Source organism: Marmota monax, unplaced genomic scaffold, assembly GCF_021218885.2.
Source record: "Marmota monax isolate L192 unplaced genomic scaffold, Marmota_monax_Labrador192_F-V1.1 WCK01_AAM20220418_F8-fsc00130, whole genome shotgun sequence".
Classification (NCBI taxonomy): domain Eukaryota; kingdom Metazoa; phylum Chordata; class Mammalia; order Rodentia; family Sciuridae; genus Marmota; species Marmota monax.
The window spans coordinates 1,543,577-1,570,422 of NW_026693244.1; the positions used below are offsets into that span (position 1 = coordinate 1,543,577).

The 26,846-nt window shown below is 32.1% G+C and overlaps 1 protein-coding gene across 1 annotated transcript in view; it reads right to left on the reverse strand.

The window, feature by feature from the left end:
- Positions 1-26,846, reverse strand: part of Adamts6 (ADAM metallopeptidase with thrombospondin type 1 motif 6) — a 297,708-nt gene that overhangs the window by 163,872 nt on the left and 106,990 nt on the right. The window contains exons 7-8 of the mRNA XM_046456198.2: positions 13,297-13,340; positions 8,683-8,788 (exon numbers count right to left, since the gene is read on the reverse strand). Of these exons, the coding sequence (XP_046312154.1) occupies positions 8,683-8,788; positions 13,297-13,340 (150 nt within the window). The remainder of the gene's footprint in view (positions 1-8,682; positions 8,789-13,296; positions 13,341-26,846) is intronic.

Below are 26,846 nucleotides of genomic sequence, written 5' to 3' on the forward strand. Positions count from 1 at the left end.
AATACAATAAATAATTCAGACTTAACAGACTTATACAGAATACTTCATTCATCAATGAATGAATATAATATCTTATGCCACAAAGCACCTCTTAGCAAATAATAATAATAATAATAATACTTTGTATCCTATCAGATCATAATGAAAGGAAATTAGAAATCAATGACAAAATAAAAAACAGAAGCTACTCTAAAACCTAGAGACTAAATAATATGCTATTGAATGACACATGGATAGCAGGAGAAATCAGGCATGAAATTAAAGAATACTTAGAGATAAATGAGAATATTGATAAAACACATCAAAATCTCTGGGACACTATCAAGGCAGGACTAAGGAAAGTTCACTGCATTGAGCTTATTCATAAAAGGATATAAAAATCACCAAATAAATAATGTAACATTACATTTCATCGCCCTAGAAAAAAAAACATTAAACCAACACCAAAAGCAGTAGAATAGAGAACATAATTTAACTCAGAATGGAATTGAAGAAAAAAATCCAAAAATGGATGAAATATAAAGTTGGTTCTTTCAAAAAATCCATAAAATTGATAAATCCTTAGCCAAGCTAATAAAAAGAAAGAGAGAGAAAACTCAAATTACTAAAACCCAGGATGAAAAGGGAAATATCACAATGGACACTACTGAAATAAAGACAATGCTCAGAAACCATTTTGAAAATTTATACTCTAATAAAATAAAAAACCTGAGGACATCAACAAATTTCTGGAGACATGCCCTACACAAATTGAATGAAATTAGAAATAGAAAGGACAGAGAAAATTTAAACAGATCAATTTCAATCAATGAAATTGAAGACACCATCAAAAGCTTACCAACAAAGAAAATCACAGGACTAGATGGATTCTCAGCTGAGTTTTATCAGACCCTCAAAGAAGAACTAACAACAATCCCACTCAAATTAGTCTGTGAAATAGAAAAGGATTGTACCGTTCCAAAGTCATTCTATGTATCACGCTCATACCAAAACCAGACAAAGACACATCAAGGAAACCGATCAAAATTTCAGATCGGTATCCCTGATGAACATAGATACAAAAATTCTTAATTCTGGCAAATCACATATAAAAAAACATTAAGCAGATAGTTCACCATGGTCAAGTGGGGTTCATCCCAGGGATACAAAGTTGTTTCAACACATGGAAATCAATAAATGTAATTCATCACATCAACAGACTTAAAGACAAGAATCACATGATTATCTGAATAGATGCAGAAAAGGCATTTGACAAAACATAGAATCCATTCATGTTCAAAACTCTAGAAAAACTAGAGATAGTAGCAACATACTTCAACATTGTAAAAGCTATATACGTTAATACCAAGGCCCGCATCATTCTAAATTGAGAAAAGTTGAAAACATTCCCTCTAAAAACTGGAGCAAGACAGGAATGCCCTCTTTCACCATTTTTATTCAACATAGTCCTTGAAACTCTAGCCAGAGCAATTAGACAGAATTAAGAAATATCAATGGGAAAAGAAGAACTAAAACTATAACTATTTGATGATGACATGATTCTTTATTTGGAAGACCCCCCACCCACCAAAAAAAAAAAAAAAAAAAAAAACTCCAGCAGAAAACTTCTAGAACTCATAAATAAATTCAGCACAGTAGCAGGGTATAAAATTAATACCCATAAATCAATTTCATTCATCAATGATCAATCAACTGAAAGAGAAATTAGGAAAACTATACCTCAAAGAAAATAAAATATTTGGGAATCAGTCTAACAAAAGAGGTAAAAGACATCTACAATGAAAACTACAGAACACTAAGGAAAGAAATTTAAAAAGACCTTAGAAGATGGAAAGAGCTCCCATGTCCTTGGATAGGCAGAATCAATATTGTCAAAATGGCTATACTATCAAAAGCACTATATAGATTTAATGCAATTCCTATAAGCTTCTTCATAGAAATAGAAAAAAGCAGTCATGAAATTCATTTGGAAAAATAAAAGGACCAGAATAGCCAAAGTAATCCTCAGCAGGAAAAGTAAAGCAGGAGGCACCACAATACCAGACCTTGAATTATACTACAGAGCTTCGATAACAAAAATGGCATGGTATTAGCACCAAGAAAGACATGAAGACCTATGGTACAGAATAGAAGACATGGAGACAAACCCACATAAATATGGTTATCTCATACAGGACAATGGTGTCATAAACATACATTGGAGAAAAGATTGCCTCTTCCACAATGGTGCTGGTAAAACTGGCAATCCATATGTCATAAAATGAAATTAGACCCCTATCTCTCACTCTGCACAAAACTTAACTCTAAGTGGACCAAGGACTGTTTTAGTCAGCTTTTTTGCTGCTGCGATGAAAGGAACCAAAACCACTGTAGAGGAGGAAAGGTTTATTTAGGGGCTCAGAGTTTCAGATGTCTCAATCTGTAGGCAGCAGGCTCCATTCTTTGGGGCTCAAAATGAGGGAGGACATCATGGCAGAAAGTGTGGCTGAAGGAACCAGCTTACATGATGATCAGAAAGCAGAGAGAGAGAGAGAGAGAGAGAGAGAGACTCCACTCTCCAGATAGAAAATATATACCCATAGCCACGTCCCCAATAAACCACTTCCTCTAGCCACACCCTCCTTGCCTCTAGTCACCACCAAGTTAATCCCATCAGGAATTAATGCAATGATTAGGTTAAGGGTATGACCCAATCATTTCTCCTCCAAACCTTCTTATATTATCTCACATGTGAGCTTTTGGGAGACACATCACATCCAAACCATAACAAGGACCTAGGCATTAAACTAGAGACTTCGTGCCTGCTAGAAGATAAAGTAGGCCCAAATCTCTTGGCTTAGGAACCAAATTCCTCAACAAGACTCCTAAAGTACAACAAGTAAAATAAAAAAAAATCAATATATGCGATTGTATCAAACTAAAAAGCTTCTTCAGAGCAAAGGAAACAACCAAGAACATGAAGAAAGAGCCTACAGAATGGGAGAAAATTTTTGCCATCTGCACCTCCAGGATATATAAAGAATTCAAGAAACTCAATATGAAAAAGAAAAATAATAATAACCCGATCAATAAATGGGCTAAGGAACCAAACATATACTTTACAGAAGAAATACGATCCATCAACAAATACATGAAAAAATGCTCAACATTTCTAGCAATTAGAGAAATGCAAATTAAAACTACATTGAGATTTCATCTCACTTTAGTCAGAATAGCAACTATCAAGAATACAAGCAACAATAAATGTTGGTGAGGATTCGAGGAAAAAGGTACACTCATACATGCTGGTGGGACTGCAAATTGGTGCAACCATTATGGAAAGCAGTATGAAGATTCCTCAGAAAACTTGGAATGGAACCACCATTTGACCCAGTTATCCCACTCCTAGGTTTACATCCAAAGGCCTTAAAATCAGCATACTATATTAATGCAGTCATATCAATGTTTAGACAGCTCAACTCAAAATAGCCAAACTATGGAAACAACCTAGGTGCCCTTTAACAGATAAATAAAGAAAATGTGGTACATATACACAACAGAATATTGCTCAGCCTTAAAGAAGAGTGAAGTTATGTCATTTGCTGATAAATGGATGGAACTGAAGGCTTTCATGCTAAGTGAAATAAGCCAGTCCCCTCAAACCAAAGACTAAATGTTCTCTCTGATATGTGAATGCTGACTCACAAAAGGCAGGGGGAGGGAGGAATGGAGGTTCACAGGATTAGACAACTGGGAATGGGAGGAAGTGAAGGGGAATGGGAATGGAAAAGACTGTAGAATTAATCAGACATAACTTTCCTATGTTCATATATGAATATACAACCAGTATAATTCCACATCATGTACAACCACAAAAATGAGAATTATACTCCATGCATATATGATATATAAAAATATATTCAAAATATATAATTACATATATTTTGAATGTATTTAACTAAAAAGAACAAATAATTTTAAAAAACAACATGTGATATGATATAGAATGCTATTTAGAAAACATATGAACTTCTTATACATGCAACAACATGGATGAATATCAAAAACATTAAGCTGAAGAAAAGAAGCTAGACATTAAAGTACCCACGTATAAATCCACTTAAGTGAAACTTCAGAGCTGGGCACTGTGACATACATTTGTAGTCCCAGCTACTCAGAAGGCTGAGACAGGAGAATTGCCAGTTTGAGGCCTGTAACTTAGCAACATCCTATCTCAAAAAAATAAAAAAGGACCAGGGATGTAGCTCAGTGGTAGTGCATCTCTGGGTTCAATACAGAGTCTGCAGAAAAGAAAAGGAAAGAAACTACAGAGAAGACAAAACTAGTCTATAGTGACAAGAAGTAGATCCATGTTTGTTTGGGACAGGGGGAGGGAAGGTGGGTAGAGATTATCAAACAGTAAAGGGGAAGAGGGGACTTTTTTTATGTAATAGAGATGTTGATATCTTGATTGTGATTTTAGTCACATTGTTATTTACCTTTGTGAATACTCATCAACCTGTACACAAAATGGGTGCATTTTTATTGCACGTAAATTATATTTCCATAATGTTTTAAAATGTACTCACAGAATACAAACTCTTCTAAAAAACAGAATACTTCCTAACTCATAAGACTAACATTATTTTAATACTAAAACCATAGAATGACATAAAAGTCCCACAGAACGTTTTGTACGTTATTATTAGCCTTCTATTATGAAAACACACTGATTAAACATTTAAAGACACATCAGTACTTACAGTAGGAAAAGGGAAGTTTGGATGACAGATAACTGTAGCAAGAGAATCCTAATACATGCAATCTAATTTTTTATTTTCCTGAACCCTTGCCATATTTATCTCTTTTTAAAAAACTGCATCTGCTAACCAATTTTCTATCAAAATACATCCTTATTGTTAAGACAAAAATACTAATATTTGTTTTCAAAAGCATGATCCCTACAGTTTTCAATACTTTTAATATTTTTCAAAATTCTGTCAAAATCAGGGTTAAAGTTCACTCAATCACAATACATAAGTTAAATCACATCTTAAAAATTTATGACCTTATCATGTACATCCATAAGACCAGGAATCCTAAGTAGAATAAGATATATTCCATGTTTGTATAAATATGTCAAAATAGATTTTACTGTCATATATAACTAAAAAGAAGAAAAAAAATTATGATCTTAGGGCCTATTCACTTTTTGTGTGAAAAAAAAATCAGACATATACCATAGTAGAGAGATTACTGTTACAAACTGCCATTCATCATTATCAAGATTATAAAATTCAAGATGTTTCTATTCTTGCTTTCTCTTTTTTTCTTTCTTTTAAAAGCAAATCTTAGACATCCTGTCTCTTCAGTGATATACACCTCAATATGTATCCCTTTAAAAATGAATATTTAAGACTTCTTTTTAATATTGTTTTTGTAGAGCTGGATACATTAGGTTGCTTTCTTGATATGCTAGATGTCTGGTTGAATTCTTGGCACCCTTCTTTGACATTGTAATTTTTCAACTTCTAAAACCCACAGCAACTATATAATTAATTTTAAAAATCTTTTAAAGAACATTCTTTCCTATAGGGTTTCATTAAGTGCCTCTGGCTTATAGCCTACCTTAAAGCTCGACATGTCATTTAAATATAGCATAAGCCTCAATTTTTCACTTGTCAAGGAAACTCATTTCTGGGTTTCACAAAATGATAGAAGGAAATAAAACTGGTTACAAAGGCCTAGCCAAAGAAAAAATTATCCAGAACTATTTAAAATGGATATTATATACCTACACAAGTACATATTGAGTACAAAAACATTTATATAATTTCTTAAAAGTTAGAAAATATTCAAGCAAGTGAATCAGTAAGAGCTTTTCTCAGTAATTCATGATCAAACATTCTTTCACTGTAACAAATCTACAGATATCATATCACTATCCACTCTACTAACTGACAAAAAAATCACAAAAAAATCAGTATACTGGATCTGGAAAATAAATATGTTTCCTATGGCTACTGCTTTGTTTTAGGAAAAAACAAAAGAGTATGCCATCATTAATGATTCATTACATCATTAAAATGCAGCTATCACTGTGTATCAGTTGTGCCAGAGTTGAGCTGTTGAGTTTCTGAAAGCTAAACACTAAGATCTTAAAAGCAAATAAAGGGACCTTCTTCCATCCAACAGATTTTTCACTGACTGGTCAAACAGTAATTTGACATACTAGAAAAGATAAGATATTAAATATATCTTACCTCCCTGTCTATGGAAAAAGGCATAAGAAGATAGCAACAGAGTAATCAATTGGAAATGAGGAGAAAAAAAAAGTGTTTTGTTTTTTTTTCCCCTCTGTCAAATAACATTTTTGAATGGAAGGATTCTTCAGGCTCTCAGTCTAAAGGATTTTGTGAGCTTTCCTTGCCTGTTTTTAGTACTCTCACTTTTAAATAAGAATTAACTGTGAAAGAAAGTTACTCCAAGGCACATAAAACTTGGGTTGCATAGTTTACTTCACAACTCTTCTACATGAGGTCTAAACCATCCACCTTAGAAACAGCCCAAAGGATTTATTCACAGGCCAAAAAACAAAACCTCAAAACAAAACCAGGAAGCCTGAGAGATAGCCCAGTTTGAATCTTACTAAATGATACAAAGACACATAACTCCTCAGCTGACCTATTTAAGTATAAAAAGAATAACAACTAAGATGTATGTACAGATACCAACTAACTTGTGACTCTATAAGGTAACAGTGCTTTCACACATGCATTATTCATTCATTATGTGTCCGAACCTGTAGATATAATTGAATCTAACAGAAACCATTAAATCAAGTATGGTTGTTTAAGAGTATGACAGTCATTAGGGAGCCAGATATCTTAGTGAGTTAAAGAGAACTTAACCAATACCATTTAATAAAAAATTTTAAATAATACAGCTAATTTACCCACTTTTACTGTGTACTTAAAAAATAAAAAGCCAAACTATAAATTTATCCTAAGAACAACCTCTGAGGCAATTTTATAGTGAATATTTTTATTTGTTCTTTTTTTCCCATCAACTTCACCACCCCCAAAAAAATACATAAAACCTAAATCTTACAAATGTTAGAAGTTGTTGCAAATAGCTGCTGTTTTAGCTAAAAACAATCACTATCCTTTAAAGTTCTTTCCTATTTTCTTTTTTTTTAAAGCAGATATAATTAATTTTTTAATATTTATTTTTTAGTTGTAGTTGGACACAGTATCTATTTTATTTTTATGTGGTGCTGAGGATCCAACCCAGGACCTCGCACGTGCTAGGCGAGCACTCTGCCACTGACCCACAATCCCAACCCCCTATTTTCTTGTTAACAGATATGACTGTCTATTTTGCTAAACGTTAACAGTCTCTATAGTAGAAAAGAAATTTCCTGGAAAAAAAAAATAGTAATCTGTGAATGAACTGGAGGTGCTTTTGGGCTTTGTTTTGTTTTTTATTTTCTTGGTACCAGGAAATTGAACCAGTAAATTCAGGAATACTTAATCACTGAGTCACATCCCCAGCCCCTTTTTATATTTTATTTAGAGACAGAATCTCGCTAAGTTGCTGAGGCTAGCTTTGAACTCCCAAGCCTCCTGCCTCAGCCTCCCAAGCCACTGGGACTATAGGTATGTGCCAACACACCCAGCTTAAAGGTGCTTTTGTTTAATTTTTACCTGTATAAGAAACACATTAAAGATCAACTAATTAAGGACAAGTCATCTTTCAGTCTTAGGAACACAATGTTTGAAGTAAGGGAAGATGCTGCCAGATATCTTTCCCTTCATATGAATAGGTTTTTATATTTACTATTGCCATTTGTCTGGAACAAAGAAAAGGTTTTACTGCCATTTGTTGGTTGGAGAAAGTCACAGGATGGATTTTTCATTGGCACAGATTGATGTAAAATAAATATTAAAAATTGCAAATCCTCTTAAAAAGAAGTGAGGATGATTATCTCACTACATTTGTAACAGTTCTTTTTCAGTTCTTTTTATTTTTCTTGCAATGACATACAAGTGACGCTGAAAATACAGGTTACACAGCAGTCAATGTACACACTTTATACCTAGAAAAAGTGTACTCACAGAGTAGGAACAGTGGAAACTAAAAGTACATTTTATGGTAGTGGTGCCAAAGATTTAAAAACATGTATATATTGTCACTTGAGGGAAAGAACAATCACTTAAATAATTGGGCTTTATGAAGATCTAGGTGTTGGAGAGACAGCTAAAGTATTTAAAAAGTATATAATGGGGATGTGGCTCAAGAGGTAACACTCTGGGGATGTGGCTCAAGAGGTAACACGCTCGCCTGGCATGCACGGGGTGCTGGGTTCGATCCTCAGGACCACATAAATTAAATAAAGTTGTTGTGTCCACTGAAAACTGAAAAATAAATCTTAAAAAAATTCTATCTTCTCTCTCTCTTAAAAAAAAGTATATGACAATATTTAAGCATTTATCACTAAGATAGCACTGAATTACTAAGTTATTTAACTAGTTTCCAAGTCTTAAGATGATTTATCCCAATACCCAAAATGATAATATTCTCTATTGAAATCAGGCAAAAAGGCTGTAAAATGTAGTTGAGCACAGGCTTTCCACACAGTAGTTACAAGTTGCTCAAGAGTAGAGTGCTAAAATTTATTTTGATTTTCTTAAACTCACTCACTTGTGACCAATCTCATGTGCAATGGTAAAAGCTGAACCCAGGCCAATGTCTTCATTAATGCTGCAGCTCCTTTCAGGCTCACACATTCCAGCCACAGAGGCCAAGCCTGAATAAACAGAAAGAGACACAAAGGGTCAAGCCAAGGTGTTTCAGTCTTAAAAAAGCCCATACTTATAAATGCCTGGATTCTTTTTAATAACCTCCATGCACAGAAGGAGCAGTTGGCAAAAGGTTAACTTTCTAGTCATTTGCAAAATCACTGGGGGGAATTTCACTTTGCCGGCTAGACATTAATATTTTTTGAACTGCAGTCAGTGCTGGAAAATGTCTAGACGAGGGGTTAGATTTATAAATTTTACTTCTGGTAACTTGGGACCACCTAGTAACTTGAGCCAGAAGAGGGAATTCAAGAAAGCATTTCTATTTTAACATTCTTCAGGCTGTAGAAAGCAAAATATATCCACATTATTTTTCTAAAGAGATCTGTTTAAGTTTAGTGGGTTCATAAAAATATACAAGCAACTTTTTAGTTACAAAAAAGGGAGGGGGGAATTCGTATTTTTTAATGACATTTTTATAAAAACAAAATGAATGATTCAAAGGAGAAAAAATAATTGAAAGATGGGAAGTTTTTTGCATATTTTTAATCTTCTGAAATTAGTCCTGATAGTGATACAACAATTTCTTTTAGTACTTTTAATGGGAGGAAAGTCATTCATACATTCAAGGTAGTTTTCCTCTCCCCGACCCGCTTCAATGCATTAGAGTTTTACTAATAAAGCAAAAACTGTGGTGTTAACTTGCTGATTCTAGTGAAATGTTATGTTACTCAAGGTATTCTCCCTTTGGGAATTTCAGTATGTAAAAGCTTTAATATTTACTTTCAAATGAATATCATGCTCTGTGAATAAGTATAGAACTTTAAAACAGTTCCAAGAAAACAGAATTTTTATGCAAAAGATGTAATTCGTTATTAGGAAATATATGCCAAATCATACTTAATATACTATCACAGAGATGAAAAGTTATTTAATAGACGTTTAAGGAAAAGAAGAAAAAAATTTTGTATATTATTGTCACTCAAATATTAAGAATTACCTCCCACCAAAAGTTAATTAAATTCAATGAGTATCATTATTAATGTTTTGTATTAGTACAATTTCCCCATTGCACTAATTACAAACAATGAATGCTATTCAGTTGATATTTTTTACTGACAAGAAAGTTCTGAAAATTGTGTTTCTCTGTATTTTCTAATATAAACATCAAAATAACCATTACAGTGGAACAGAATTGAGGACAGTGTTGGATGTACTAATAGTTTGCCTTCCCTGTTTTATATGGGCTTGGCAAGAGTTAGGGAATGGTTGATTTCTGCCTCAGAGTTGTTATAAAACAGATGACACTCTTGTGCTGCCCTTCCATTCCCTTGAGGTCTTGGGCCTGAAAAAGAGGATTTTTTTTTTTTTAAAAAAGGAAGGATTGGGCAAAATGAATCAATTTTCTTGGCTAATCAAAAATATTTAGTAAATGTCACTCCAAATCTCCACTGAAAGACACATATATAGGCGCACACACATGCACACAGAGGAAGAATTTAAAAAATTTGTAACACATTATCTGGCTTTAAGCTATCAGTTTCAATTTGACCTGTCTTAGGGAAGACAAAGTCATGATGAGCAATATTCCTGTTCTGAGGCAAAAAAATAATAATAATAATAAATAAATAAGAATTGTTAAAAACAATTATTGCTAAATGAACAGTTCTTATGTTTTCCTATATTATTCCACAGGCTATTTTTTTTTGACTTAGTTGTTGTTTCTGCTGGATTGTTTTTTTTTTGGTACAGGTCATGCAGCTCTATTTTCAAATTAAGAATTCTCTATGACTCTCCAGGGTATATTTATAAGCACAGATTTACTTCTGATATCTTATATAAAATAGTTAACTTTGGTAAAAGAACAACTTAAGAAAAAATATATTTGGAAAATAACTATTACTTGTTGAAACATAAAGGTAAGTCCTAATTAAAATGAGAACATTTTAAACACTAATATATTTTCACAAGCTCCCACCATTTTCTGGCTTCCTATAAAATTGAAGCTGTCAAAGTTCTTATGTGTGATTGTGTTAATAGGGGTTTGATTATTATTTGGGTCATTTAGATTTCCTTAGTTTGATGGCCACAGTTTACACCCTTAAACCTTACTTAGCCATATTAGAATTGATCATCAAAGTTATTAAGCAAGAAAATATGCAAAAATCAGTATGAAAATCAACACGAAAGTTACTACAAAAGTAATGATAATTTAAAGTAAATTAAATTATTAAAAAGTAATAACTTGTTTGAATCTATACTGAAAATATATTTTCCACAGATGAAGGTCAAAACACACACACACACACACACACACACACACACATATATATATATATATATATATATATGCTGTTCATTCAGTTTTCACTATGAGAGATAGCACAAAAAATAATATATAATGGTCTATAATTTGAAAATAATTTATATTGAGTTTGAAAATCATTGTCATATACTGATTAATATATTGATTCTAAAGAAAAATAGTCTATTGCATTTTGAACACATTATTAAAAACTCTAAAAAGAGAATAGAAAAATGCCTCAAGTTTTGGGCAATAATGACAATAAAAATACTACATAGTAGTATTACTATTGTCACATGAAGAATGTATCTCAATGTAAATACCTTTAAAAAGCAGGCAGAATAAAATGTGTGTGTGTGTGTGTGTATTATATAGAGATGTATGAACACATATACACACATTTCATTCATATACTAAATATATGTAATATGTATGCAAAATCAGTATAAAAACCAACATGAAAGTTACTAAAAAATATCACATATATACATAAGTGTGCGCGTGTGCACACACACACACACACACAGGCAGGTAGTTAAGTGAAACCATATAGACAATTTCTACATTAAATAAGACCTGTTCACTTTTATAGTACTTCTTTACTAAATACCTTCATGTTTTCTTCCCAAAGTGATTTTAACAATATTCTTATAATAAAAGGTTAAGAATATTGTTAAAATCTGTTAAGAAATTGCTAACAAAATTGAGAACCATAGAGCTTAAATAAACTGTAAAAGGTAACGCATTAAAAATGTAAAAGCCAGTTAGTTTCCAGTTCAGGGTTCCCTTCAATGGTCTTGTTAACCTAAAACACTACAAAAAAAATATTTCTGATGTGAACTTTCTCAGCAAAAAGATCTCTTCTTGTGATATGCATTTTGACTAGCAAGCTTTTAATCATTTAAATCATTAGCACTGGCTAATTGGGATTTCTTCTTTAGCCATAAATCTTGAAGAAGTAGGGTAGGAGATGCCTGGAAAGGTAGGTAAAATCATCAAGAGAAATTCCAACCTTTGAGAAGATGTTTTAATGAACTGCCCAGGAAGTTGGATAGCACTCTTTCTCCTACATTGACTTTAATTATATCTTCCCAAAATAACTAGGTTGTGCAAAACAATCAATTTCATAAATTATTCCTTTACAGATAAGAAAACTGAGGCTTGTCATACAGAAACCAGAGTATTAACCTTTAGCTGCTTAACTTATGAATGAGTCTATAAAAAGTCTCTGACATTAAAAAAGTCATCGTACAATAAAAGCTCCTACTCCATAAAATAACGTTAGTTGCTTAGTTATTTAATACAATGTGAAGCTACTCTCCCACCATTTTTTTTTTGCAATTAACCTATATGAAATTATGTTCTGCAATAAAATGTTATTTTAAAAAATCTAGAATACTGGGGTTGGGGCAGTAGCTCAGTGGTGTGAAGCACCGGGTTCAATCCTCACCACCACATAAAAATAAATAAATAAATATTGTGTCCATCTATAACTAAAAAAAATTTAAAAAATTCTAGCGTACTAAAAAATACTTTAAAAAAGAAGAAAATCTAGAGTATTAAAAAATGCCTTTTAAATAGCAAATGATATTTAAGGAACACAAAAAGATAATCCTATATTCTCTCTTTGCCTCTGGCTATACTGTTTTACAAAATTGTCTTTTTATTTTTTTGTCAGGGTACTAAAATTTTCCAATAATATTTTAATTTATGGGAATATACTCTTTCCATAAAATGGTACCAAAAGAAGTATTATTCTTGAGCCCTTCCCTTTAAGTATCTCAGATTTTTATCCCTTTCCTTTAATAGACTTGAATTTCAAGATGCTCAATGCTCTCAAACCTCTTGGCATTTTAAGAAAATACATTACAGAGACAGATTATATGAAAATGAGTGCTAACTTTGATTTGTAATTATTAGTTAATGATTTTGAATCATCTTGTAAATTGTTTTTAAATCATCATTCCATTTATCAGAGGGGGGAAAAGCTAATGAAATTTATATAATCTTTATTATGAGAGTAAATATTTGTTTCCTACTCAATGAAAAGGTCCTTGGCCACAAAGGTCAAGTTTAACAATTTTTAGGAATAATTTCAGATGTACCAGGAAAGAAAATGACCAAGTTAATAATAAAGAGTATTCATTGGTCCAGAAAGATAATCTGAACTATTCTGTCTTTTTATATATATATATATATATAAACACTTACCCAGTGTTCCACAGGGCTTATTTTTATAAGTGCAGATATCATATCTATGGAGGAGAAAAAAAGAGGTGAAATTTGTAATCTGATCGAATTTGTAAAATATTTTTGTGTATTCATCACATTTCTTTCTTGGCGCTCTGGTTGTCAGACCACAATCAATGCAATTATGAGCAGCCAGCTGGAGTGTTAGCATTGTCAGCACTCTGGGGGACACAGCAGGCTGCACAGCACTCCCAGCCTCTGGCTGCAAGCCAATAGGACACCTGCCAGTAGGAAAGAAGGTTAAACTGGATTTTTGTAATTGAAAGTTCCATAAAATTATCTACCATACTGTTTTGAAGCTATTCTGGCTTTTCTGTAGACTGCTACTGCTTCTACAAAAAAAAGTAAATGGGTGGCTTTTTATTCCCAAGCTCTTTTGAAACTGCTGAATTTTTTCTTATTATATCCAGAGACTGTATTTGATGTTACTGAGCCATAAGCAAGCACTCTTTGGAGTTCCTTCAACTCAAACACAGATTCTTGTTTTTTAAAAAAGACAATGTAATACAGCAAAGGAAATTAAATTGATACTACATATTTCCCCTAGTTGTATACCAGCAATTAAGCATGCTTAAAATACAAATATTTTAAAGTGATTTTACAAACAGATTAATGAAATGCTCAATAGAAAGCCTTCCTAATGCGGTCAGACTTACTCTAATGCTGCATTATAACTCAATACTAAAAAAAAAAAATGAGTCCATAAAGTAATATTGCATATTTTAAAATATATTACATTTAGAATGCTAAATCAATGTTGTTGTACATTTTAAGTGTTTTCATAATCATATCCTAATAAATTAATCTTTAAATCCAAAAGTATTTAGAGTTCCTAATTTAAAAGACTGATAACTTTTATTTCCTATGTTTTATGCTAGAGGAGAAAATTTTTCCAGGTAAAAAATTTTCAGAAACTAGAGGGAAATCCAAATTGTAAAAGTTCTCTTTTATTGTATATAAAGAATGGCTAATCAATATTAATTGGGCAAGAACTAGTAGTGAATTATACTCTTATTCATCAATCAACAGGCCAAAAAGTACTTTGGAGAAACAAATATAACATCCAGACATATCAGCAGTATTACTGAACCCACTGAAATCCCTGGAAATCCCCTCTGCCTATATTTAGAATTTCAAACTCTTCATCCTGTTCATTTTACATTTGAAGAAAGAGTTTTTCTTTTCCTCTTGAAGAACCTTTCTTTTGAACATTCACATATTTATCCCTTGACTTCTCTTACAATTGGTAAGCCATAGGATCACAGAGTTAGGAACAATCATGAATGTAAGATAGAAAGAGGGCATCAGTATACTCTCAAGAGTATCTTCTGGGTGTCACAATTTATCTTGTGATTATAGTGTGTTATGCCTGTTGCATTATATAGACACATTGTATAGGCACAACTCATTCCAGAAATCTTCAAAACAAAATGTGAACAAACACTTTTCATGTGTAATGCAGATATAAATGTTTAAGTAGAATCTATTTCCAAATCTTCAAATTCCACATGTGCCTTTTCTAAAATTGATCTGAGAATGCACTTGCAATCCACCAGTTTTCAAGTTGTCTTTCTCCTTTCATAATTACACTGTTTCTACTTTTAAAAAGAAAAAGAAAAAGTAGACATCTCATGCATCCTAAATCTTGTTATGGTACATTATCCCAAGTTAGAAGTCTCCAGAATATAAAGCAAAGGGATAACTCAAGGAAGCACTGACCCTGGGAAATAATAGCTTAGGAGTAAGGCAAGGAAAAATTGAAGGGAAAGATGGTTATTTCATCCTGGCAAGTCTCTGCCTTTCTGCCAGTCCCCCTATTTATAAATTAATCTATACATCTATATTACAATTATAATTCAGAAATGGAATGGTTATCATGGAGTATATTCACATGTGCATTTAATCTAAAAAATGAAGTCAGATTTGTTATTGACAGACAATAAGTCTGACAAAGCAAGTAGTTTGGCACTGAGAACTGAGTCAGACAATCAGAGTATATAGTGAACATTTTTCATGATCGGGTGAGCTAAATATGCAGATCCAAAGATTTGACACAATTCACTTAAAGCATATAACAATATGTAATATATTTACTATAGTCTCAGCAGCTACTTTAAAGTATGGTTAAAAGCATTTTAGATAACAAATTTAAAATGTGCAAAGTGATACATCATTTAAAATATTCATTTAGAAGGTCAACAAAACAAAAAATATTAGAGACAACTAAGAACAATTTATATTCCCAGAGCAGAGCAGTCCTTTCTCATGTTATTTTAATTCTATCTTTTATGCTGAATGTTATTATTCTTATTTTATATTGAATATTATGATGAGTATTATTTCATTTTGTAATACTGCCCTAAAATAATGCTATAAAGGCTAAAGCTATCAACCAATAATGTAAACTAAAATACCTTAGATTAAGATGATTTCAGTTGCATTTTCTTCAGGTTTCCCTAATCCTCTGAAAGGACTATAAAATTCTCTATAACATACTATGTAGAAAAAAAGTGTAACCTCCTCATGGCTTTTGTATTCTATTTACACTGTATTCTTCTATGTTCACAGAAAATAATTACAATCTATGTACTATCTTTAATAACCAAGTTCTAAAGAGCAACATTTTTACTTTCATTCCTCCATCCATGGGATTTTCTGAGCATTTATATACCCAGGCATACTATCATATACTAGGAACCTAAGTAAGTTAGCTGTACTCTATTTGGGAAAAGACACAAGTACATAAGCTGCAAGATAACTGGAAAGAAGATAAAATGCAATATATATAAATTTACAGAATATAAGTAGTATTTGCAAGCAATTACAATGATTATTGCCATAATCAAGTTTTACACAAAATATAGAGGAAAAAATGATGCTACCTAGAAAATGCAGAAACACACAACTATAGGTCATAACATCTGAAACCATTTTAAATTGTTTAGCCACATAAAACACAAAAATGTTTCCAGGCAAAAATAGAATACTCAAAGGAACAGTCTAGAAACGGTATGGCATAATCAGGGAACTATAAGAAGTTCAGAGAGGCTTAAACCTTGAATGTTTAGAATGAATATCAAAAAATGAGTTTAGAGAGGTGGGGGTGGGACGGATAACTATCTTGACTAGCCAGATTTTTTTTTCCATAGGCAAAAGCAACTCAGAAAATAGTTTGTATTGTAGGGAAGTTTTTAAAGTATATTTATGTAACTATATGTAGAGAGATTGAGTGTGTGTGTGTATGTGTGTGTGTGTGTGTGTGGTGTGTGTTGTATAAGGAGAATACAAAAGCAGATATCTGAGGGAGAAATGGGAGAGTAGGAGGAACGTAATGATTTTGTTATGTATGTTTCTGTATAGCCAACATAATCATAAAGTGTTTTAGCTATGCCTGTCTCTGATGATCAACACAAGATAAATTTGATAATTAGCCTAATAAGTGTTTAACAAATGTTTAAAATGTATTTTGTATTGAAAAATTTAGTGATATTCTAGATCTCTAGATGGGCAAAATACTAAAGGCACTGCCCCACTTTCCATGAACACACTAGAATCCAGCAAGCTTTGCAAGCTATGCACTTAAGAATCTAAGATTTGTCCTGTATGCTCATTCACTGGTTTGTAACATTATTGTGTCTGATGACAAATAGGAGGGTAAAAAATTCTGTCCTCAAAATTTGTCCATGGATATACTGAGTGAATTTTTCATGCAGTTTTTTCAGAGCACATAAATAACAGAGCTTTTAACGAGTATGAACCATTTTGTGCTTTCTTGTTTATTTGATAAATAGTTGTATGTGTAATTGGAATTGGACCTCAAACTTTCCTTCATTGTAACTAATAACAATCCTTACTCACTAAGACTCTGCCTAATCATATTAGCTTAGGTCAGTTTGCAGCAATAAAAACACCTGATTGATGGAAAAAAGACATGACAGGAAAATAAGAAAAGTAATTTATATATGGTTTTATCAACAATGATACCTACTTCTATAGATTTATCTTCTTTAGGCTATTCTTACAATTGTCTTTTCGAAATATATTTCACAGATTAAGAAAAATACTCTGTGAACAAAAGGAAGACTTCAGTCGTAGATAAAAACTTTAGACCATTTTATCCATGAATTAAATAATGTAGAATCAAGAGGTATTGATATTATAAATTGAGAGTGGTAAATCTTAAAAATTGAACTTTTTATTGAATTTTCACTTTGATATAGAATTGAATACAAATATTTTCCTATATTTTACTGTGTATGCTTGCTTGCTATTGTGTTATGTACACATAATAAAATGTTCAATGTTTGCAAAGTAATCACTTGAGAAATTTTGATAATTTAAAAATTACTTTTAATTATATTATTTTTATATTTTATAAACTTATTACTCCTCCATGTTTTACCTTTTGTGAGTTATTTCTTATTCTATCCATTTTCTTATTCCTATTTTTCTTTCTTTTTCATGTGTAGGTTACTGATTCTTTCCTCTCCTACAAATATTCTCTTTTCTATCAGCCCCAATTGCTACAAACATAAAGAACCTTGAGAAGGCACTTAATTCAAGCTGTACTACATTTAAGCCATTGTCTCAATAGACCAATGACAAACTAGCTTATTTCAGTTCTTTCTTTATTTTGACCTTCTCATTTTTACCTTGTATCATACTCATTTCCTGTGCCATCAACCCTTCTCTTCCTTCAAACTTAAGCCAATCAGAAGAAAATGCAAAGATAGATAATGCAAGGGATCCCAAAGATATAATTGGTGTGTTTTTAGGACGTATCCTACTGTGGTATAAATTGAATAAAGGGGAGACTGAAGTAAAGGAATTTCTATTGCCCCCTCTCAGGTCCCTATACACAAATAAGTCACTACTAAATCTTGACTAACTTGATGTGGCAGGAGCCTCTAAATACAGAGCTGTAATTTAAACTTCAAGCTAAGCTAAGAAGTACACTGGAGCAGGGAATGGTGGTGCACACCTGCAACCCCAGCAACTTGGGAGGCTGAGGCAGGAGGATTGCAAATTTGAGACTAACCTCAGCAACTTAGTGAGAACCTAAGGATTTAGGGAGACTCTTTTTCAAAATAAAAAGGGTGGGGGATATGGCTCAGTGAGTAAGTGCCCCTGGGTTGAATCTCTGGCACCCCTGGTACCAAAAAAAAAAAAAATTTACACTGAAATTCTACAAAGTAACAGCTGAAATATAATGAGAAAAGATTATCTGGATTCTGATTCTGAATCTGGAGAGAAAGCAACATCTTATCACTGTGCTACTCTTTTGGTTTGTTTTCTTTTCCTAAAAGAAAATAAAGGCTTAAAAGCAAATGAAAAAGAATTAAGAACATGATTTTAGGGAATCTACATAAAGCCTGGTGCTTAAAGAAAATCAACATTCTACTTTTAGATGAGTAAATGTGGTCATTCCTTTACCCTAAATTAACAAAGAAGTTGGATTGATGAAGCAAAACCAAAACCAGAGAATTTAGTTGGCTTTCTATGGCTGTAACAATGGTATACTTTTTTACTGTGGATACTTTCAACTCTTAATTTCTTAACACTTTTGCGTAGGCATGACGATCATAAGCAACTGACAAAAACATGTGGTCAAATTTCAAAGTCTGCAAAACACAGAACTACCTTAAAATGATGAAACACCTAGATAGTTCTTAAAACCTTTCCCCAAAACAACATTCCATCCTTAGATAAGGAAACAGTCACTGTAAAAAATAGTTCTTTTCAATGTTTCAATTTGAAAAGGGAACAACTCAAAATCTAAACTTCAAGTTTCATTATTTAACCCTGAGCCATACTGAGTCATGTTGATTACTTCCAGCCAATATGTTCTAGGTACTATATTGTCTCAGTTGTTTCTCTCAGGTGTGGTGGTGAAGGGGGTTCATGACATGCTACCCCAAAATATGGTATCTCACATACTGAATATTTAAAGTTGAAAGAATTTGAGAGAACAGCAGAAGCAAAAGGCTCACTTTGACGTTTTCCCCTAAAGCAAATCATAAAACCTGGGAAGAATCTTCTGTCCTCCCCTGAAGCATGTCTTATGACGCTCGTATAAGAAGTATGTTCTCATACCAGGGGAAAAATACCTTTATCTTTAAAGATAAAGGGCCACAGACAAGGATCTGAAAAAACAGGCCATGATAAATTTTTCCTTCTGTTGCTCATACCCTTTTTTCATATTTATAATATCATATTTTCCCACATCTCCTCTATCATATTTATAATAAATTTCTCCTCAAGTGTCATTTTTCTCCACAACTATCTACTCTTCATCAAACCTATGCTAAAAATAACTCAGGTTTAACTGCTTCCTTGAGCTTCATTTCCTTATGAAGTCTCTCATGTTGTATAAAACTTATATTGAATAAATTTGCTTTTTCTCTTCTTAATATATCTTTTGTCATATGGGCCTCAGCTATGAAGCTAGCATGGGTAGAAGAAAAGAATTCCTCCTACTCTGCAGTGGTGAGTCAAGTTATAGAGACAAAACTCTATTCAGAAGCTTTCTTTATGTGTACCAATGGAGCAGCATTATAAAAAGACTTCAAAATTTTAAAGATAACTGTAATATGGAGAGAAGAAAGATTATTTTAACTCAATGAGGAAGAATGCTTACCACTTTTAATAATAAAAGGAAAAGATGACTTGAAATAAATAATAATTTGATTTAGTTTATATGACTCATTTTACATGTCAACATCTTTGATAATATTGATCTCTATCTAAATAACATCTATTCGAGTGAACTTATTTGTTGATGCTTTTTTTCATATTTTATACTGCTGCATCATAGGTGTACACAAATGCGGGATTTATTGTTACATACTCGTACATGCACACAACACAGTAATACGATTTAGCCAATATCATCCCCCCAGTGTTTCCTCTTTCTTTCTGACACTTTTGAATGCCTAAAACCTAAGACCAAACAAATGTTATACTATCTAATACGTAGATATATTTATTATGATCATGTGAACCACTAGTTCTCAAAGATATGTCAGGGTTAGTAAATATCAGATATTTCTAACTACTGATTCCTATAATATGTCAGAGACTGTCCAGGCTTTCAATTACCACATGAATTCAAGTATTACTATCAGACTTTAAAATCCCTCCCTGTTTTGCGCATTGTTGTATCCCAGCATCTAGCAAAATACCTGGAGCACAGGAATTGTTTAATGTTTATAAAATTAAAATCTTCTAGAAAGGTTATATCAATTTATACTTGAACAAATCCATTTCCCAATACCCTTAATTTCAATTACCTGACAACCACTCTAATTTTCAACCCCAATTTCCATTTCTCAAAAACCATTAATAGAAAGAAAATTAATTTTAAGGTATCAACATAGTTGGATTATAAAGTTCTTGTGTGTTTGGCAAGAAGGTCAGTACATGTGGAATAGGTTTGATTCAAGAAACATTTATGAAAAGATTCTTTCATATTAACAAATCAAAAATTTAAGCCGTGTTTTAACAAATATTTATTAAAAGCTTACCAAGTACGAGAGGAAGAAAAACATAAACAAGACAGTCATAATTCCTCATCTTTAGAAGCTCAGAAACTTTTCTAAAATCAGTAAAAGTTTAATTAGACATAAGCAGAAAAAAGAAAGTAATTTTATTCTTTTATGCCACTGGAGTACAATTTTTTAGACTGAACTTTGGTCATTTTGGAATCATTTTAGTGTCTTCATTCTCCTTTCTTCTTCTACATGAAATGAATAATCTTTCCTTGGTTTAACCATATCTGTTCTTTCAGTTCTAACCCTAGTTATAATTCCCTAATTTTTACCCTACTTATCTCACACTGGGATCAATGCAAACATTTTTATCTGAAACTATCTTATACATAGCTTACCATTCCTAAAATAGTTCTGCTCATGCCATTCTCCTACTAAAAAATCCAAACTACCTCCAAAAATCTAAGCAATTTAGCTTGGTATTAAAGATCCTCATAATCTAGCTTCAATTTACCTTTTGAGAATTGCCTTTTGCTTCTTCAAATATTTCTTCTATACCTAATGCCAAAGATCACCATATAAACAGGTCTTGATCTTTCCTGCATCCAAAACTTGTTCATGCAATAATTTTCTTCCATTTCTTTTGTGAAATTCTAGACATTCTTTAAGCTTGGTCTAAAAACATTATCTTTCATGAAAAAAGTGATATATCCCTTCTCTAATTGTTACATATTCATGTGTTACAAATTTTATTTCTTATGCCACAGTTAATTATATAAGCCTCATCTTCCTCTCAAATACTGTATTTAAAGGATATAATAAAATATGCCCATTCAACAAGAAAGAGGAGGAGAAGGACAAGGAGGAGGAGGAGACGGAAGTCACCGTCATAACAAAATAAAACAAAAACAATGACTATGAGAGTTTTATGGGTATCTGATCCCTAGGATGTTTACATTTCTTCAGATTATGATTAATCTTTACATGTGGCTTAGATACAGGAATGAAAAGTGTTCATTTTCTAATTTGTATATTTTGTTCCATTGTCAGCAATATTTTCCATTATAAATCAAGTATCGGTTGACACACTGATTTCATACAGATTGTTTTCAAGTACTTGTGAGAATATACAAAACTTGGACTTGGACGCTAATAAAAACCAAGTTTTTAAATAGATTATAGAATATTCTAAATTACCTAGTTACTAAATGCCACCCTGAAAGGTAAACATATTGTCATCTACAGGGAGTAAATAATCATAATCCTAAAATCCTTTTATAGCTTTACAAATACACTTTTTTAATATTTAAAAATGTATAACCATCACAGCACATAAAAATTGATATAAATTTTTATTTGAAAAAGGATGATTTTCTAGAAAATAAATTGACATGTTTCTCTCTATTTAGTATACAAATTGTCCATATATATACATATATATATATATATATATAAAACCTTCATTAGGGAATTTCTAATACCACAGAAGTTCAAAGAATCATAACGGACTGCTGTCAACAGCTGTATGCCAATAAATTGGATGACCAAGAAAAAATGGATAAATTCCTAAAAATGTAAACCTATCATGACCGCATCATGAAGAAACAGAAAATATGAAGACACCCACAGCAAATAAAAGGTTGAAAGAAATTCCCCAAAATGAAAAGCTCAGGACATGATAGCTTCACAGATTAATTCTATCAGGTATCTTAAAAAGAATTGACACTAATCCTTCTCAAACTCTTCTAAACACTAGAGGAATAGAAAACATTTCTACGCATTTTATACGCCCAACATTACCATGACACCTAGAAAAAGACAGACAAGAAAATTACAAAGCAATTTCACAAATGAAAGTAGATGCAAAAATCCTCAACAAAATACTAGCAAACTGAATTCAAACAGCATGGTAAAAGGATGATACACAATGATCAAGTGAGATTTCATTCCAGCACTCAAGGATGTATACACCAAACACTGAGAACGAGGCCCCAAACCATATGATCATCACAACATAGGCAGAAAAAGCATTTGACAAAATTCAAAATCCTTCTCAGTAAAAAAAAATCCCAACAAATTAGGTATGGAAGGAATATATAACAATACAATAATATTCATATACGACAAGTCCTTATATCATATCATACTCATTGGGGGAAAAGTGGAAGGTTTTTCCTCTAAGACCAAGAACAAGACAAGGATGCTCATTCTTACCACTTCTATTCAGCATAGCTTTGGAAGTCCTAGCCAGAGCAACTGGGAAAGGTAAAGAAATAAAGGGCATCCAAACTGGAAACGAAAAAGTAAAACCATCTCTACTGACATGATCTTATAGATAAAAAAAATCCTAAAGACTACACTGTTAGAACTAATAAACAAATTTAGTAACTTAAGAATACAAAAAGCAGCATACAAAAATCAGTAGCCCTTCTGTATACCAACAATCACTTTTCTAGAAATCAAGAAAAATAATTCCACTTCTAATAGCATAAAAATAATTAATTAAATACTTAGGACTACATTTATTCAGGAAGGTGAAAGATAAATATGATGGTGGAAATTATAAAACACAAAAGAGAGAAATTTAAAAATACACAAATAAATGGAAAGAAATCACGTGTTCATGAGTGATTGTCAAAATGTCTATACTTCCAAAGTCATCAATACAATTACTATCAAAACACCAATGGCATTTTTCATAGAAATAGAAAAAAAAATCCTAAAATCCATATGGAACCACAAAAGAACCCCAAATAATCATAGCAATCTTGAGCAAGAAGAACAAAACTGAAGGCAATGCAATAATGGATTTCAAAATTTACTACACAGCCATAGTAATCAAAATTGCATAGACCAGGCACAGCGGCATATGCCTAAAATCCCAGGGACCTGGATGGATAAGGCCAGAGGATCACAAATTTGAGGCCACCTCAGCAACTTAATGAGGCCCTGTCTCAAAATAAAAATAAATAAATAAAAAGGGCTGAAGATGTAACTCAGTGGTAAAGTTTCCCTGAATTCAATCACCAGTATCCAAAACAAAAACAAAGAAAAAAAAAACCCACAAGGTACTGGCATAGAAAGAGTTCAAAGAAACAGATTAGAAACCTCAGAAATAAACCCACACATATGTAGTCAACTAATTTGTGATAAGGTGCCAAAAATATACCACAGGAAAGAACAGTCTGTTTAATAAATGGTGTTGGTGAAACAATAAACAAAACAAACAAAAAAACTCATGTGCAAGGACCAAATCAACAGGAATTAAAGATTTAAACATAGGACCTGAAAGTATAAAACAACAAGAAGAATTTCTAATAGAACGGGGAAATGTTGATCAAAGGCATAGTTTGTTAGGAGATATAAGTTTTTGAGATCTATTGCACAGTACAGTAAAAGTTAATATCCTGTAATGTAATTTCAAAATAGCTAAGAAAAGAGATCTTAAATGTTTTTAACTGCAAAAAGATATGATAAGGATGTAAGGTGATGGCACATTTATTAGTTTGATTTAATCTTTCCATAATATATCAAAAAATTGCTCTGTACCCCTTAAATATATATAAATATTTTCAATTAAAAATAAAATTTTAAAACATTCTCTAGTATAAGATTATATTTGATATCAACATATAATGGAAATTCTTTATAATCAATAAAAATTGATCTGTTCATTTTATATTATCTCTAATACAAAGAGTTTATATAAATATATTTACATACTATACTACAACTATTTTTTTTTCTTTCTAATATTTATATTACAGCATCTTTCTAGCTTTACAGAACATGGTAGACCACAACAGCTCTTTGCCTTAAAATAAAGTACACAGATGATTCTGTCTTCTTCCTCAAAAACCTCAAAACCAAAGAAGCTATTTAAATCAAAAAAGAAAAAACATAATATACATGTTAAGCATTGCACAATAAGGGGAAGAATTTTACTATTGTTAGTAAATGGGTCTTTTAAATCTAGCCACAACCAACCAATATTCTGTTAAGCAGTACTTTGGCAGTTGATTTGCAAAAATAAACAATTTCTTAATTACAGTCAGGCAAACTATTTAACAACATTGACTTTGAATCCCTGACTTCATTTAAAAATGTATATGAAAGGCCAGTGCAGTGGCCTATGCCTGTAATCCCAGCCCAGAGGCAGCAGCAGGAGGATCCCTTGAGTTCAAAGCCAGCCTCAGCAGGCGCTAAACAACTCAGTGAGACCCTGTCTCTAATAAAATACAAAATAGGATGTGGCTCAGTAGTGGAGTGCCCCTGAGTTCAATTCCTGGTAACCCCCTACCCCAAAAAACATGTATATGAAAAGGATACATGGGGAAAAAAGCAGTGCAATGTTTTAATTTCAATGTTACATAAAAGTTTAATCTATAATAAAATATATTTAAAATTTCAATGTAATTATTTCTCTTTTTATTGATATTTACCATCAAACCAGAATAAACAAAAACTGTCATTTGTCTTCCAAAGTACAGTCTGGTTAAAAGAAGGTGAGTTAAAAGAGACAAGGAATATCATACTACATTGTTTTATAAATAGAATTGCATTGTAACTCAAATTTTGTGACACTTATTCAACCAGATACATTTTCCATAATGACTGATCATAAGTGAAAATTTACGAATCAATTGTTAATCTTCCTCATTCAGAGAAAGGTCAAAATGCAAATTACTTAAATCAGGCACAAGAATGATAAATGCCTCAAATGCTCTTTGAGCTGCTTGATGTTACCAATATAAGTAAATGCAGTATCACAGAATATACTATATGTTCCATAGTCACCTATTCTAATCTTCTAAGTGCAAAATGTTCCTCATATGCAACCTAAATTCTTCATGCTGCTACTTTAAATTCGTCTCTCTTTTGCTGGATCTTCAGTGAAGATTGAGAGCATCTGGCCTTTCTGTCCTTTATGTACAAATTAAATACCTCTAAATCTTCTCTGGGATAATAATCCCTGTTACTTTAAAATTTTTCTTTTCAGTTTCTATTTCAACCCTTTAATCATCTCTGTGGTCCTCCTCTGAACTTTATCCAAGTTTTCTATGTCCTTCTTTAGCAATAGAACCCAGAACTGGAAACAATGCTCTTGTAAGGGCCTGACCAGCTGCGAGCATAATGGTGAAATAATCTCAACTTTCCCATGTTCTGGATTCCTATTTATGTAACCAAGTACAGTGTTTGCTTTAATCAGAATATTATATTGTAACTCATGCTAATCTTATTATTTCCTTACTACCCAAAGAATTTCCAACTTCATTTAAATATAGTCAGTTAATCCTCCTCAGGACTTCATGCTATCATGATAGCCTTTCTAACCATACTGCTTTATGGTTTGTAATCAGCTATATGACCTAATTGAGTTTGTAATCAATTTTCCAACTTGCTCAATAATTTTACTCTAACGCTGCTCTCTACATAAAGCATATTTCTCTTCAATTACAAATGTCAAAATTTATTGAGAATATTGGGATCCTAACTGTGACGTCTATAAGAGGTGTTTGTTTTTAAAAAGACTCAATGCCAGAATTCAGAGTCTTTTGAAAAAGAATGATTATGAAACCCTTGTTAAATTTGATCCATTGCCTTCAAATTCCAACCTAATTCTGTTTGAAGACCTGGAAGGTGAAAGTATAAAAAAACAAAAATGCTTGTAAAATCTCATAAAGTTTTAAGAGCTAGATTAAAAATTTCCCCGTATGCTAATTAACTTCTTTAGCAGACAACAATGAAAAGCATGGAAGATCAAAATATAACTATCTGGGCTACCTTGCTCTGTGAAACATTCTATTCTGTCATTAACTGAATTAGATCTGTTTTAATAAGTTTACTGACAAATGTCTGGAAAAAAACTTTCATGATAACTTTATTATATTTTGAGCTGTAAAATATAAAATGCCAAGAAAATTAAACTGATCTGGTTCCCACTGGGTAGAAATCTTATATATTTAAATGACTCACTAATATGGAAGTATGGAAAGCCAGACAAAATATACCAAGTTATCTATT